Raw genomic sequence first — 16,331 nt, 5'->3', positions numbered from 1 at the left:
GTTTCATCAACGTAGTTGTTGGGGCATTTAGTGCACTGCATGAGGTACACCACATGTTATGATAGCATGTGTAAGTCCCATGGATCTTGAAAGGTGTGTTGTGGGGGGTATTGATCATCATAGCAGGAGAGAGATATCTTCAGGTTTTGCATCTGTTATTATGGCTGGGTCTGGTACTGCTTTGAGTTGGTGAGTCCTGGTCTGTGGGGAGCTTGCTTCTGGTGATGAGGTTGTGTTGTTTGAAGGCCAGAAGAGGAGGATTGGGAAAGATTTCTTTCAGGAAGTGGTCCCTGTCAAGTGTGGGATGGAATTGTTTGATACCCCATATGAATTGTTGCATGGGGTGGTAAGTGACAACTAGGGATGTGCAGTCAAAGAGTTTTTCATTTTCTGTATTGAAGCAGGTTCTCTCAGGACATTTGGGTGGCCCATTCCATGATGCAATCTACTTACCTGGTGGAGTGTCCTTATTTGGTGGAGGTGGTTTTAAGTGTCTTAAGGTGTGTATCCCAGACTTGCTCCTTGAGCATATTCTATGCTATGTAAGTGCCTGTCTCTGGATAAGATTTTTTGGTGTGTTTGGGGTGATTACTCAATTTGTGAAGGTAAGAGTGGTGATCCATCAGTTTCTTGTACATAATTGTCTGTATGGTTCCATTGCTGAAGCTGATCATGGTGTCCAGGAAGTTGATGCTAGTGTGGGAGTGCTCTAGAGAAAGTTTAATGAATGGGTGGTGGCGGCTGAAATTTGGTAGAAATATGAGAGAGTTTAGGTCGTCTGTCCAGAGGATTAAAATATCATCGGTGTATCTCAGGTATATCATTGGTTTAGTGGTACATTATCTGAATCGCAAATGAAGATCCTGTTCCTCTCTCACTCCACAATCAAATGAAAGTGCTTTACGTTTTAATTAAAATTTAACATCTCCTTCAATTTAATTACACTGAAATAACCTGTTGCTCTGAAGCCACCTCCTCTATTGTTATGGTGGGATTCCATTCCTAAATGTACGTAGTTAAGGGTGTCCATGCAATCTGATTTCCTGACTGGATAAACATCTGTAAGTGCTTTATCACTGAAAGGAGGACTTTCCCACTTGAATGAACTCAGAAGTGAATTTTCACTAAAATGGATTTCCTTTGACATTTCTTTGTTCATTTTACTGTTATGAAAGACATTAAATAAGGGCTTCCTCTCTCATAAATTTTTTTCTGCTTTTCAGTGAAATCATTCATGATCATTGTTATTGCATTGCAAAATCAAGTGGTGGTCGGATATGGGTTAAAAGGGCACAAAACCACACTTTTAAATGGGGAAAGAGGAAGATTTACTGACTGCGAACACATGCAAAGTAACCAAACTTAAGTTTTTGTCTGTTTCTGTTATGAAACTTGGAGGTCCTTTAAATAACCGCAGCTCTCACCTCATTATTTACTAATGTCATCACAAACTTCAGTGGTTTTAGCCATGTGTAGTGATAAGATTGAAGCATCCATCTTGCTAACTTGGCTGTTGTAATTAAGCCCAGGGCCAGGGCTTTTTCTTCAAGCAGTGGTGAGGAACTTGTGGTATACTGCGTGGAGAGATTTGTGACATGACTGAGCTTAATACAGCAAGCCCAGGGATCAAGACCCTAGACAGGGAGACACCACCATTTCCAATCTTGAGGAGGATGTCAGTAATATGTTCATCATCAGAGGGGGGATAAAACCCCAAGTCAGTATTTAAGTTTAGTTCTGTTAGTATCAATGGCTGATTTACCAAGTGGATGTGAACAAAGAGCAACTTAAATTTTTCTGCGGCAAATGTCTTTAAGAGCACTCTATGCTCTCTCGTTCTCTCTTGCTCTCAGCATGGCTGTCAACGTCGTGTTTCTTCAGGCCAGAAGAATGTGCTGAAATTGTTCTGTGGATGAACTGCCAGAGGTACTATACGAGTAGTGTCCCTGGTATTCTCTTGCATATTGAGCATGGCTCTGTGATTCAGAGTACATGTTCCCCAAGTAGAGAATTTGACAGATAACACAGAGATTAAATCTATTATGGGGGACCTCTAGAGCCATTCTGGATTTCCATTTGTCATGTTTTTTTGTAGAATCATAGGACTGGAAGGGACCTTGAGAGGTCATCTAGTCCAGTCCCCTGCACTCATGGCAGGACTAAGTATTATCTAGACCATTCCCGACAGGTGTTTGTCTAACCTGCTCTTAAAAATCTCCAGTGATGGAGAGTCCGTAATCTCCCTAGGCAATTTATCTCAGTATTGTTTACCATTCGTATCTGTGACCTTTTTCTAACAACAGTTGCTGGATTAATCGGCCTTTGATTGTCAGAAGTTCTGTGTGGGCCACTTGTAGCTTATTACAGTCACTACTAAAACAGTAAACAAAATGCACATATTTTAAAACTTTTATAGGCTTCCTTCATAAATTTGGTGTCTACTGTAACATGTTGGGTAACATAGCTGATGCCCTTGCTACATTCTTGGCAATCTTTGAGTCAGACCTGGGACTTTTCTAGTTTGATCCTATCTGTGTAGTAATGGTTTTGCTAGCAAAAAGTCAACTCTAGATTTTATCTGTGAGAGCAGCTCTGATAATGCTTATCTTTTTGATTTCAAACTCTGTTTGCTGGAGTCCTGCCAATATGTCACTAGCCCATAGAGTAGAATGTAGCTTCTGAATCTATCATCTGATTTTTGATTGTGCTTGGATATTTTAAAATGATGAGAGAAGCATAAAGCTGGAATTGTTGAGAACCTGTAGCATTGAAATGCTGCAAAGCTCTGGAAATCCTATTAGCAATACAGTCATGGGGTAGTCTATTACATTGTTAGAAAGCTGTTGCATTTTGTATTTTCTTGATATGGGTGTAGAATCTTACTGCTTTTTTAAGGGGAAGTAATATATGGAAATGTTTTTTCTTGCTGAAAATGAATGGCATGTTTTCAGAGATTTATAATAAATGTATATGTTCTCTGGGGCCTCTGCCTTATATCAGAATGTTGCCTTGACTTGACTTCAGCGAAGAAAACTGCTATGGCTGGGACTGTTTACAAGATGGCACTCTGTTTAGGAGAAGAAAAAGCAAACTCTGTGGAACACCTGAATCTGTTAAAAGGGACACTGTTAACATCCTTCCTTTCCTTTTCCAGAGTGTTGTGGTTAATGGGTTAGTGTGTGTATGTAGATATATATGTTGGGATTGGAACTTTTGCTGATGGTTCTGCAATGGGTGAATTGCTATCAAAAATGGTGGAAGCAATGGCTCTACCCTGGTGCGTGGAGGGTTGGTTTTTTTTTTTTTTGGAATTACAGTGAAATTTTAAATAAATCCTTTTTTCTTTAGTGTGAAAGCAATGAGCAGAGGAGGTAGGTGAATGGGAACCTGTAAATAGGGTGACCAGATGTCCCGATTTTACAGGGAGAGTCCCGATTTTGGGGTCTTTTTCTTTTATAGGCTTCTATTATCCCCACCCTGTCCCCGTTTTTCACATTTGCTCTCTGGTCACCCTACCTGTAAATGAGACTAGAGAGAGTTGTCTCAAACCTTTGGAAAGTTCAATTTAGCTAGAATTCCATTCTGAAGACATTTGAATTACAAAATTTAAAGTGTGGCTATGTTTTGCAAAGTGGCAATGTAAGATGGTGATTTTTTCTCAACAGATCTTTTCCTTGTGTACATTCACAGACATAGCTGTTTAATGATAAAAATGAGTCTTTATTGCTTTCTTATTCCTGTTAACTCTGTACAGTCAGCATAGTTAAGAGAGATCAAACTGAGTTTATTCCATCTCGTGCAACAGTAATAGAATGGAATGTAAATAAACCAATTGGCTAAACCTGTACAAATCTTGTGAGGGCAATGGGCATTCAAAAGTGTTGCTAAGACCTTACTTGTTGTGCGAAATCTTTATATCTTGTGGAGACATGCAAAATGGGAAGAGCCCAGCTTGACTTTCTGATCCCAGGATGAGTTTACAGTGTTAGCAGCTAGCAAAATGCCCTTATGGAATAGCTGAACCCATTTGATCTGGAAACAACTGATGTACAATACATTTGGAACCTCACAATGACTGTTTTGTAGCAATCCTACTTTAATAACCCTGCTTTAAGATGAAAACAAAAGTCCAATAAATATTTCTTAGGTGTTTGCTCACTGAATTGTTGGCACTGTGCCCTTCTGGATTTCACCCTTCAGACTTTCAAACTCCTAATTGCAGGTATTGCGGGAAAGAGTGGGGAGGGGTGCCTTTCTTCATTTTCTTTTGTGAGAATTACATCATCGCTATTCTGCATGAGTTGAGTCATTCCAAATAGCACTCTGGTCTTTGTTGTTGCTCAAGCCTGGCCAGTATATCTATCACAGGCAGGGATGGTTTACAAAGATCCATAAGTGAATGCTGGAAACTGAACTATCCCAAGTGATTTTGGCTGATAGCTCATTAAGGCCTTGAGGAAAGAGAGGAGTTGATATTTGAAGTTGCTTTGAAATGATTCCTATACACCTTTCAGCATTTAGGAATGCTGCACAACCGGCTTGATGTTGTTCTGTGTGTTAAACTCTCAGGAGTAGGATTTAATGGTTAGAGCATGGGACTGTAAACCAGGACTACTCTCCTGTAAAACAGAGAGATTTACCTACTTCACAGGGGTAGGCAAATATTTGTATTATACATATTTGTAGAGCACTATTAGATCCTCAGATAAGTCTAATAGAAGTGCAAAAAATTACTCTTAGAAAGGAATGGGTGTGTGAGGCTCATACAGAGATTGCTTCTTTAGGTATTTGTGAAATTCTAGCTATGTTTTGATGGTAAAAAAGAGGTTTATAGTTAAGGGCATTCTCAATTATCTAAGAAGTAAAAATAACCGCCATCAATTTTTTCCCCCTAATATATGGAGTCTCTCTGCTTCTCTTTGTGTAGTACAGTGTTGCTGTACTCTTGAATCAGATCATGTGTTATAATGCCATTTGGCTTACATTTAGCTAGTTCTTGATGGTATTGATTTATAGGTTATGTGGGAGAATACTACAGAAACCCCTGTAATGTCAGTAGAAAAACTAATTAGCTAACTACTTTCACAGTATGGCTGTGACATAAATACAGGTGGACTTATTACATTAGAACTTAGTGTGCAAAAGGTTTTTCTCCTAAATCCTTGAAATAGTATTCCTGAAGGACCATGCCCATTATTCATGCCATGTGGATAAGAATAGAATTTCTCAGAGATGAGAATTGTTTTCCACATTTCCTCATGTATTAGGACTAAATGATTGTTTAAATTCACTCATGAAAAGTGCATCTTCCTCTTAATGGTTCTTTTGTTTCTATTTGTAGGCTCTCAGTGTCATTTGGAAGATGGCTTCCACCATATCTGGATTAAATTCCTTGTCCTGCAGATGACTAGCATCTTCTCTAAATAAGAAAGTGGGAGAATATTCTGCTCTGACAAAGGCATTCTGAACAGTAACTCCACGAGCAAATGCAGCTACGTTTCCATGCCCTCTTGCCCAGGTTTAGCACTGCTGCAAAGCCCCAAATCCAGATGAGACAATCCCCTCTTCCAAAGTGTAAACATGATTTTATAATACTATAAATATGCATATATAAATATAGTTTGTATTTTTTCAAGATCTTTGTTAGAAACTGGCTAATTTGACACTTCAAGGAGTATGTGCTAAGAATGATGTGCTGTAGCCTATTCATATAAAATTGTATGTAGCTTTAAAAAATATTAAAATTAACTTCACCCTTACATCATATTTCATCCATGTTTCCCCATGACACATGCCCACAGGTTCCTCTGCTTCTTGTTCTTAATTTCATTTTGGGGATGTGCTTTTGTATTTTTTGTTTTGTTTCAAAAGGTTCTGCATATAGTGGGAGGTGAGGCAACACTGGTCTTGGCAGAACACCACAAAACCAAGAGAGTAATTACATGACGCAAGCCTTTGATTATTTTTTTCTCTGTAAAACTTTCTGGCACGGCTGGGCATTCCAGTTGCAAAAGAAGGAACAGGAGAAGAAACTTCTAAAGATCTGCATGGAGAGTTAGAAGAACTTTTCTGTTAAAGTTTTACTACCTAAAATAAAAGCACTTCCCAGTGCAATTCTGGAATCTTTTTCATCCCTCTCAGAACTGAAGTTATCTTTTCACCACTCCCATTAGAAGCAAGGCTTTATTTTGTTTTTGGCAGGCTTGCCTTTTTACTAGTTGTGTTGCTCTATGTTCTGTGGGAGGATTATAAAAGTATTAACAGAAGTCTTACATTTTGCTTGTCCTGGACCCTGCTGGACTTCAGCAATTACACTGTCTTCTAGAGAGTTCTATTGAAGTGACAGCCTGTTCAGAAGAAGGATGTAACAGCAAAGCAGTTGCACTTGAAAGACCAATGGATTCCTTCGTTTTGCTTGCTTCTGTTCTGTTGCCTACAAAGCATCATCATCCCTATATCATCAGCTGATGAATGATAGCATCCAGCGCTGGATTTAAAATAAATATATATAGCTAACTCATGAGTTCCATGTGTACACATTGAAGAAGAAATTTTGTTTAAACTGTATTTTAAGAGGATTGGATTGTACTGCTCAATTTTCACTTTGGGTAAAAGATCTTGTCCAGTGAAGACTTTCAGTCGAACAGAGATACAAAAGCCTTCTTCATATTATAGAACTAAATGTGAAAGATGTCTTTGAAAAGGACTTATTTTTCTGTTGGACGGGGTGGCGTGCAGGGGATGTTTACTCCACGTAGTACAACTTCCATTGCACCCAGTAAGGGCCTCAGCAATGAACCGGGACAGAATAGCTGCTTCTTGAATAGTGCTTTACAGGTAAGGATGCAGTATTCAGCTTGTCTGTCTTTGTAGTTCACCTTTTCTATTTGCTTTATATTCTTATTGTTGCTAACTTGTTCTTCTAGGCTCTGTCTACACAACAAATACAACCAAATTAGGGGACTTTTGCAACACCATTGTCTCCAGATAGAATACAGGTTTCAGAGTAGCAGCCGTGTTAGTCTCTATCCACAAAAAGAAAAGGAGGACTTGTGGCGCCCTAGAGACTAACAAATACAGTTCTACTTTGTAGTATAGATTAACTGTGTTCCATAACTGGGCTAAAGCCCTAGACTTTCCAAGACAAAAGTATATTAAAGGGGTACAGTTAACTTAAAAATTACACTTCTGTCTGAATTTTTTAATTTAAAATGAATAAAACTGAAGGATTAGAGAAACCTCCTTTTTCATTTTTTATGTTCAGTTTTGTGTGGTGCACCAGTCAATTATTCCTTTTGTTTATATGGGTTTTCACACAGCAACAGGAGAAGAAAAATATTTGTAAGAAATAGGAAACTGATTTTGAAACCACAAAAATTGGCAGGGCTTCTGGCAAGTCTAGTTCCTGAAACTGATTAATTTTTTTTAAATAACTAGATTCAGTTGATAGCGTCCATTTAAAATCCCTTTTGTATAGTCTGTATTCTTCGACTCTTGAATTAGAGATCACAGGCTGGTGACTTGATGAGAGAAGTACTGACTTTTCGTCTATGGGAGTTCAGTTTGAGTGAAATAAGTTCGGTTCATAGTTCATGTCCAGCTATCATTCTTTAACTCATGTGAGATGAAGAAATGTTCTTGCCCAGAACTACCTTCAATTCCCTAAAGGAGATATTCCTTCCAGGTCAAGCCTAAGTCAGAAGTTAAGTTCTTAGTGGATTTATATATGTAATACAATTATTTGCATTGTGACCACTTATACACTATGAATGCCAGTCTTCTGGACTTAGTTCTTCTTGTTGGAAGGTGTTCCTTAAGGCCCTGTCTATACATCAGCTACAGTTAATTTTGGGGACACAGTTTCAGCACAGTTAAATTGCAGTATGGGTAGGACCTAAATGACAATTTACTTAGCATATCAAGGATTGAAAATTTCACTGGCCTGAGATCCAAGATTTGCCATATTAAATTCTGATCCCATGCCAAAGAAGTTGTGTGATAAGACACTCTGCTTGAACTCAGGAAATGTGCTTCCTGCTTCTGTGCCACAGACTTCCTATGTGACCTTGGCTAAATTACTTAATTTCTCTGAGCCTCAGTTCCCCCATCTGTAAAAAGGAGATATTTCCTTCCTAGAATCATAGGATTAGGGTTGGAAGAGACCTCAGGAGGTCATCTAGTCCAACCCCCTGCTCAAAAGCAGGACCAACACCTTTTCCTCTTACCTTTTGTCTATTCTTTTTAAATTACATTTTCTTTGGGGCAGAGACTCTCCCTTACTATATGTTTTGTGGCTATCACAATGGGGCCCTAATCTCATCTGGCAACTCTAGATATTACTGTAGTACAAACAAATAATATAGGTGGAAGGTCTAGTGAATAGTTTACGGGCCTAATATCCTATGAAATACCAGGGCTCAAAACAAATGGAATCTAGCACTGGAAAGATGAGATTACCCGTGGCATATATTTCCATTTCTTTTGGGTCATGAGATTTTGTACATTAAATTTGTAAAGCACGAATTACTGTCTTCCTCACCAAACTTCAATTCTCACCCGATTTTAGTGCTTGCTTGGTATCTAATGAACTGCTTGATGCTGTACAGCAGTCTGAAAACTTGGAATCCTATCCTTCAAATAGCATACTCTGTTAATCTTTAAACTCTAATTGGTCAAAAGAGATTGGATGCTAAAAATATTGAAGTGGGATGTAAAAAGGAAGACGGTAATCAGAATGACCAGATTTTAAAGCTGTATCTCATATTTCATTAAAATAGTGTCTTCGATATTTTTATTGTGGAATGTTAAATTTGTAAAATGTAAACTTAAATCTGAGAGACTGTTTGAATTATTGCTGCTGCTTATGATATAGGTAGTTCCTGTTTTTACATTTGAGAGGAGCAACAATTACCTCATGCAGTTAAATTTAAAAAAAATACTGGATTCTTTCCTAAATGCAATATTTTCTCCCCTTTGTTCAGTCTGACATAGCTCTTCTTGAGTTTTGTATGTCATGAGGAGCAGCAAAGATTTCCACAGTCTCACAGGAAGGGCTACAACTCAAGTACAAATATTAACTTTTACGTTTTGAACTTTTGGGAAGCTTCACAAATTTAATAACAAATACAATACAGGCAAGCTAGGCCTATGGGCTACAATATATAATAAAAACATATAAGAAAAAATACAGGGTAGATTTCATTTAAATCAAATTGATTTAAATCATGATTTAAATCACTAGTCAGGAAGACTCAATTTAATGATGATTTTCTACATAAAAGTGCATTCTTGGTGGTGGTGGTTATAACCTTAATTCATATTCTTCACAACTCAGAGATAGATGTAGTGGGTTTCATTTTTAGAAGGTACACACTATACATTTTTAAACAGTGATTTATTCTGAAAACTTTTCAGATTAGTTTTACAGCTATATCAGAAAATGAATGATTGTTTGGTTATTTCATATACCAAAGGTAATTGAAGCAGATATTTATGAAGTCATTGGGAGGTGAACTATCTCCAATTCAACAGGTTACTCATTAATATTTGGAGGATTTTCTTGACAGGTTGTATTAGGAGGAGAACATCACCAGGCAGACATTTTAAATTGTTTTATTTAACTAAAACAACATTATGTATTCTGGATTTTTTTCTTCAACAGCAAACATACAAGATTTTAACAAAACAAGCATATGTCCTTTCTCACATTTGTCTCCAGACTTCTTCTCCTTGTCCAAATCTATTCTGCCCCCAACAATCTTCTATTCATTGAACTTTTTGAAACTTTGCACTTTTAGAGAGAGGTAAGGGATTGACTCTGTGTACACAAATTTGCAGAGGGACAATAGAGTTGTCTGTTATTTCTTACCTCTTTATATTTATTTTAAAACATTTTTGCTGTTAACAAGCATGTTATCTCTGGAGACACAAATCCACAGTTTGAGAACTACAAAACTAAGCATCTCTGATGGTATCTTCTAGACTGAGCATGGAGTCTATATAGAAAGATTTACCTAAATAATCTATACAGAAGCCTGTGGAACCCCACAAAATTGGGTCCCTAATCCATGAACTATTGGAACTCATTTACAAAACTTTTTTTAAACATTACATGAATATATTGTTTTATACTATAGAATTAGAATTTATAATCCCTATATAATTCCATGATGAGATATCTTTGGGCTATAATGTACCTTAATTAAAACTATATTTAGATTGCTTTTTTTCCTCAAAAAGCATTTTATCAAAAAAAAATCTGATTTAAATAAAACAGATTTTTTAAAAAATCATTGATTTTTATCCACCCTGAAAAAATACTTTTACACTTGTAAACTTGTGCTCTAAGTTCCATTACTTAACAAATTGCCAGGACTGGAATCACTTTGGGAGACCAGGATCAATAACTTTTCCAGCAAGTTATCCTTGGTCAGCAACCAAAAAGAAAATGTACACGCCTGTGCATATGCTGTGGAAGCATTTAGTCAGTTAAATGCACAATGCAATTTGGGTCGAGTTTCTTTTAGCACACTGCCTTAAAGATACTGCTTCTTGATGTTGGATATTGAGTGCTGGGTATACACTAAGGCCCAATTAATATTAGTTGAAATTAAGCTAGTTATCAACAATCATATTTATTTATAATTATTGTTATACTGTATAATGTCTTTAGTCAGAGATTGAAAACATTCAGAAAGGTTAATATTATCACAGTTTTTCAGAGGTGGACGCTGAGACACAGAAGTCAAGTGATTTGCCCAAGGTCACTGTTTCAGTGGTAGAGCTGGGAAGAAAACCCAGTTCTAACTTTTATCTAATTTTGCCTATAATTTAACCTATATGCTAGCAACAACCAATTGTAAACACTTTTGATGCTAACACATGATAGTAAATACCATGATTTCTATGCGGGGTGGGTGGGGTGGGGGAATACCCATCCACATTGATCAGGGCTAGAACATTTCCAGTAGCAACTGTGTGTAAATATGATTGTTGCTAGTTTGATTTCAGCTGCAGTGGAGATAGAACAGTACTGTTTTGGCCAGTAAGAGCCAGTTTATCTGTGCAGCAGCCACTCATAGAGTAATGGGTCTTTAGTTCTTCCAGCCAGAGTGTTGGGGCTAAGATGAAATGCTGAACAAAGGGTAAGTAATTTATAGGTCACCACAACCAGAACATTAGGACTGACAAATTATTAAACAGTTTTTCCTGTGAAGAGTATACATTCTTCAGAGTGCCCACATTGCTTGCAGACAGGTTCTGTAGTTGGTCAGCAAACTCATGCGGGCAAAAACAGGAGAATGAAGTCTCTGGGAATTGGAAGAAAGACCATCCCATCATTTTGGTGACAGATTAATTTTTTTTAGATTAGATTTTCTTAGGCTATGTCTGCACTCCCACTTCTGTCGGTAAAACTCTGATCCGTCAGGGGTGTAGAAAAAACCCCCACCGTCCTGATAGACACAAGTTTCACCGACAGACTTGGTGGTGTGGACAGCTGGAGAGCTCTCTACATAGAGCGGCTACGTGGGAGACCTTCCAGCAGCACAGCTGAAGCAGTACAGCTGTGCCGCTGTAAGGTCTATAGTGTAGACGTAACCTGAATCTCCTGTTATCTAATGCCATTATATTACTCACTTTCCAGCATGGAAACTCAGCTGCATCTACTAAAATTGGGAATATGTCCATAAATATGCTGACAGAAAAGGAGTATGCAAGCAATACAATGTAGTATTAGCCCCTTTTCTCCCTAGAACTGTAAACTCAAAACACCTGAGTCTCCGCCTGCCCATCTTGTGGCTGAGCAATTCCACAGCAAAAGGCTTGAAGATTTAAAAGCGTGTTATGGGATCTGAATCCACCCCAGGAGAATTACAGCCTTAGTTAAGCGTGTGAGAGAGATGCTGAGGGATGTTCTGTTAGACAGCATGGGTAGTAAACTAGTATCTATAACTGGAAACACGTAGGGCAAGAAAAATGAAAGGCATGTCTTGTTAATGAATAGTTTCAATGCATGAATGCTTTTTGGAAATATTTGGATTGTATAATTTTAGTTAAAATCTTGTGCAAGATTTTCCTGTTCAGATTAATAAAATAACCTGTGCTTCCTTTTGCTTTACAGGTTCTTTGGCACCTGGATATCTTCCGTCGCAGCTTCCGACAGATCACGACGCACAAGTGCATGGGAGATTCTTGCATTTTTTGTGCTCTTAAGGTAAGAGATGGGAGCAAAAAAAGAAAAACAGTTTGGAAAAATTGGAATTTTTTAACAGAGATTGTATTTGTGGTTTGCATTTAGTTAACCATTGACACAGCGACTGGTGAGAAGGAAAGTAAATCTACTTAGATGCAGGCTGCAGAGAGTCATAAGATATAATGCCATACCTTCAGGATATTCAGCCAATGGGTTGTGAGAATGTCATGTTTCTGTCTTGAGTTTCCTCCATTAAATGTGTAATTACTCTCTATCCTTCTGCTAATGGAGTTCTACATGAAGCTGACAGGAGCCTCCATCTTATGTGAATAGTTTAATTAATTTCTCAAACTCAGTTGTATTTTCTAATTTGACTTTTTGATTTATAATTATTATTCTCAGCATAGTCAGTGTCCTCCTCAGTACTTGCCTTTCCATAAGAGCTGCTTAAGAAACTAGTTTCAAAGTCAGAAGTTAAGTAATAGAGAGAAAAGGTGAATATGCAGCATCAGTGAGTGTATCACCAGTGTTGGTCAGTTATTATGATAACAGAGAGTGGAAACAATTCTAACAAGAAACGATGTATATAGTTTGGGGGGAAGTGTGTCTCTTGCCTATGAAGCCTTCAGGCTAAAAGTCTTTTTCAGTTTAAAACTGTTGGGGGGGAATTTTTCTGAGATGATATTGGACTGTGGTAAAGCTGACTCGAGGCTTCTCTCACCAGCCTTATGAGTATTAAGAATATAGTACACACCTTTAGGGAACCTGTTCACAGACACTATTATTAAACCTATTTCACAAGAGGAGAAACAGGTAGTTAAATATCATAGACATGGGCATGGGAGTAAGGAATTCTGGATTCAGATGTTGGTTCTGACACTAACTGGCTTTGTAACCTTGAGTAAATTACTTAGGCCTACATTTGCAAATGTGTCTTAATTTTGGAAGCCTCCAGTTTTGGGTGTCCAGCTTGAGATGCTTGGTTTGCTGAGAACCCACAACTCCAATTAAAGTCAATAGAAGCAACGGACATTCAGGACCTCTACGAATCAGGAAAATTAGTCGACATACTTGAAAATGTATACTGCAGCCTCCCTGAGTGGCAGTTTCCCTATCTGTAAAAATGGGGCAGTGATATTTACCTAACTGTCCAATTGGTTGAAAGGCCTAAATAAATTAATTGTATTGTGGTAGCACCTGGAGGTCCTAATCCTGTTTTGCTAAGCCCTTTACAGACACATAACAAAAAGATGGTCCCTGCTCCAAAGAGCTTACATCCTAAGTATGAGACAACAGATTGGTACAATAAAGTGGCAGGGGGGAGCACAAGGTAATAGTGAGATTATAATAAGTGAAATAGGCAGTAATCCCAGTGTGCTAGCTGTCTAACCATTTTTGAGTGACTTGTAGGCATCATGGCAGAGACAAGTTTAAAGGATGAATTTGAAGGAGGGTAGTATATTGGCATGGTGGATTTTTACAGAAGGGAACTCCCATGCATAGGGACAGCAAGGGAGAAAGCATGATGTCAAATTTTCCATGTGTACATGGACAATGAAAATTTGATATGGAACAGAGGTGAGTGTCAATGGTTCTATACCAGTGGTTTTCAACCTTTTTCAAGACCCCTACACAATTTCAAATGGCGGTGCGGACTCCTTTGGAAATATTGAACATAGTCTGCAGACTCCCAGTGGTCTACAGGCCACAGTTTGAAACCACTGCTCTGTGAGAGGAGGTAGGTAGAACTTGGCTAAGCCATGAGGGGTGGCACATAGTTTGTGATTATGGAGGAAAGAGGGAGTCATTGGAGGGACAAAAAGGAGGAGGTGATGTGATTAAAACAATGAACCAGAAAATAATTGCAGCAGCATTTTGAATGCTCCCTTGAATGCAAGATACGCTATTGTTAAGGCCAGGAAGGGAGGAGGTTTCAGTAGCTGAGGAGCAAGATAATGAAGGCCTGGATGGAAGTTGCAACTGTGTGGATTGAGTGGAAAGGCCGAATATTAGAGATGTTTTATAGGAAGAAGTGGCAAGATTTGGACACGGCATGGATGTATGGGATTAGAGAGAAAGCTGAGTTGAAGATGATAGATTATGGCCCTGAGGGACAAGGAGGATGGTGGTGAGGTCTGTGGTAACCAAGAATGAGAGGACGGAAGAGGGCTTAAGGGAAAAGATCAAGGAATTAAGTTTTGTCTGCGCTGAGTTTTAAGCTAACAGCAGGACTTCACAAGGAGAAATCAAATTCAGGGTGAGATTTTAGTTTGAATAAAAGTAGCTCCAAAATGGAGCTCTGAGTTATCAGTGTAAAGATTATAGTTGGACATGTTTTTGAATGAGGTCACCAAGAGAGACTGTGTAAAGAGAGAAGAAGGGGGGAATACTGAATATTGGACTGTGGATGAAGAGGATCCTCTGAAGGAAACATGGAATGATTAGAGAAGTAGGAGAACCAGGAGAGGAAAGAGTCATGAAAACCAAGGGAAGATGAGTCATCAAGAAGAGTGTGGTTGGCTGGTGTCAAAGGCAGCCGATAGCTCAAGGAGGATAAGGATTTGAGTTTAGTTTACAAAGTAAATGTTTGTGAAGTGTATGGAAGTTCACAATGTTTGTTAAAGCTAGTTAGTGGCAGATGGGAGCCCAAAACTTAAAAGATCTGAGTTTATATCCCTGTGCTTATTCTTAAAAACATGTGGAAAGGCACCACTTGGTCCTCTTCCTCCCATCTTTGTATGATTGAAAATACCTATATTTATGGGTTTCATATCTGAAGTCAATATACATGCTACGTTAACCACAGTCTTTAGCAAGCTTTCATCAGAGCTTTTGCACCATACAGAATTCCAAAATTCTTTCACCCAGTTCAGGAAGCTTACATCCAGTTGGTGCAGTGTTCCTATGCATTATGAAAGCCCGGAGGCAGAGTTAAGAACTCAGCAGAGTTTATGTATTAAACCATTTTTAGTAAGTAAATTATTCCCTCCAAGAAACATCCCTAAATGTAGTTAAAAGCACCAGTACTTGGCAAGAAAGAAAGGGGGGGGGGGAGAAAAGAAAAAGGGAGGGGGAATAGAAACTCCAGATTAGATTTAATCCAAGCCAAAATCTTGTAATTGTTTCTCATTCTAAAAACCAGTTCTTTGTTGGTGGAATACTGAGTTAGAAATCCTCTTAGGGAACTTTAATGCTAGAGTTGGCCAAGATTCTAATGTATGAAGTAGCACCACTGGGAAGGAAGGAGTGGGTAAGACCAATTCCAACGGCATCCTTCTACTCAGCAAATGTGCAGAGCATGATTTTATGATCACAAACATAATCTTCAGACAAAGAAACAAATACAAAACAACTTGGCAACACCCCCACTCAAAACAATGGCACCTCCTAGACTATGTCATTTTAAGAACAAGGGATATAAGAGATGTCCAAATCATCCGTGTTATGAAAGGAGCCAATGATTGCTGGACTGACCACTCCCTGATGAGGTCAGTAACATCCATCAGGATTGCACTGAAACATAGAAAGCAATCCAAATCACACAGATGGCAATACAACATCCAAAGACTTCAATCCTCAGTACACCAAGAGAACTTCCAAACACTCCTCAGTGAAAAACTGGCCATACGCAAACCTGGAAATTACAACACAAGTGTCGAAGAAGACTTGGAAGCCCTGAAATAGACCATCCATGAGGTTTGCGAGGAATCCATTGGCTTTGATACCCGCTGCCATCAGGACTGGTTTGACAACAACAACGCTGAGATTACAGCCCTTTTGGACCAGAAGAGAAAAGCTTTCTGCAACTGGCAAAACCAACCACTACCCAGTCAGAAGCAGAGCACTTTCCATCAGCTCAAAGCTGAAGTTCAAAGGACGGTCTGAGAAATCAAAAACAAATGGTGGGAGGACAAAGCAAAAGAAATCCAAACATTCCCTGACAGACATGATATGCAGAGCTTTTTTTGTGAGACAAAGACCCTGTATGGACCACGCTCAAGTGGCCTCACATCTCCGAGATCAGAAGATGGTAGTGCCCTTCTTAAAAATAACAAATCCATCAAAGAGTGCTGGAAGGAAATCATCAAAAGCTTCTAAATTGAGAATTGACTGTGACTGATGACACCATTGACTCTAT

At 38.5% G+C, this 16,331-nt stretch overlaps 1 protein-coding gene across 3 annotated transcripts in view; it reads left to right on the top strand.

Moving 5' to 3' along the window:
- The window catches only part of USP54 (ubiquitin specific peptidase 54), a 270,589-nt gene that overhangs the window by 114,310 nt on the left and 139,948 nt on the right, over window positions 1–16,331 (top strand). For 2 of the 3 annotated variants that reach the window (XM_084635211.1, XM_084635212.1), the window contains exons 2-3: window positions 5,342–6,837; window positions 12,122–12,214. In XM_084635211.1, coding sequence (XP_084491337.1) covers window positions 6,691–6,837; window positions 12,122–12,214 — 240 coding nt within the window. In that variant the 5' untranslated portion in view covers window positions 5,342–6,690. The remainder of the gene's footprint in view (window positions 1–5,341; window positions 6,838–12,121; window positions 12,215–16,331) is intronic. The other variant, XM_084635210.1, reaches the window with a different exon arrangement.

This window comes from Lepidochelys olivacea, assembly GCF_965140295.1.
Source record: "Lepidochelys olivacea isolate rLepOli2 genome assembly, chromosome: 7".
NCBI lineage: Eukaryota > Metazoa > Chordata > Testudines > Cheloniidae > Lepidochelys > Lepidochelys olivacea.
The sequence above is the reverse complement of the archived record's forward strand: the minus strand, read 5'-3'. Positions and strand labels throughout refer to the sequence as shown.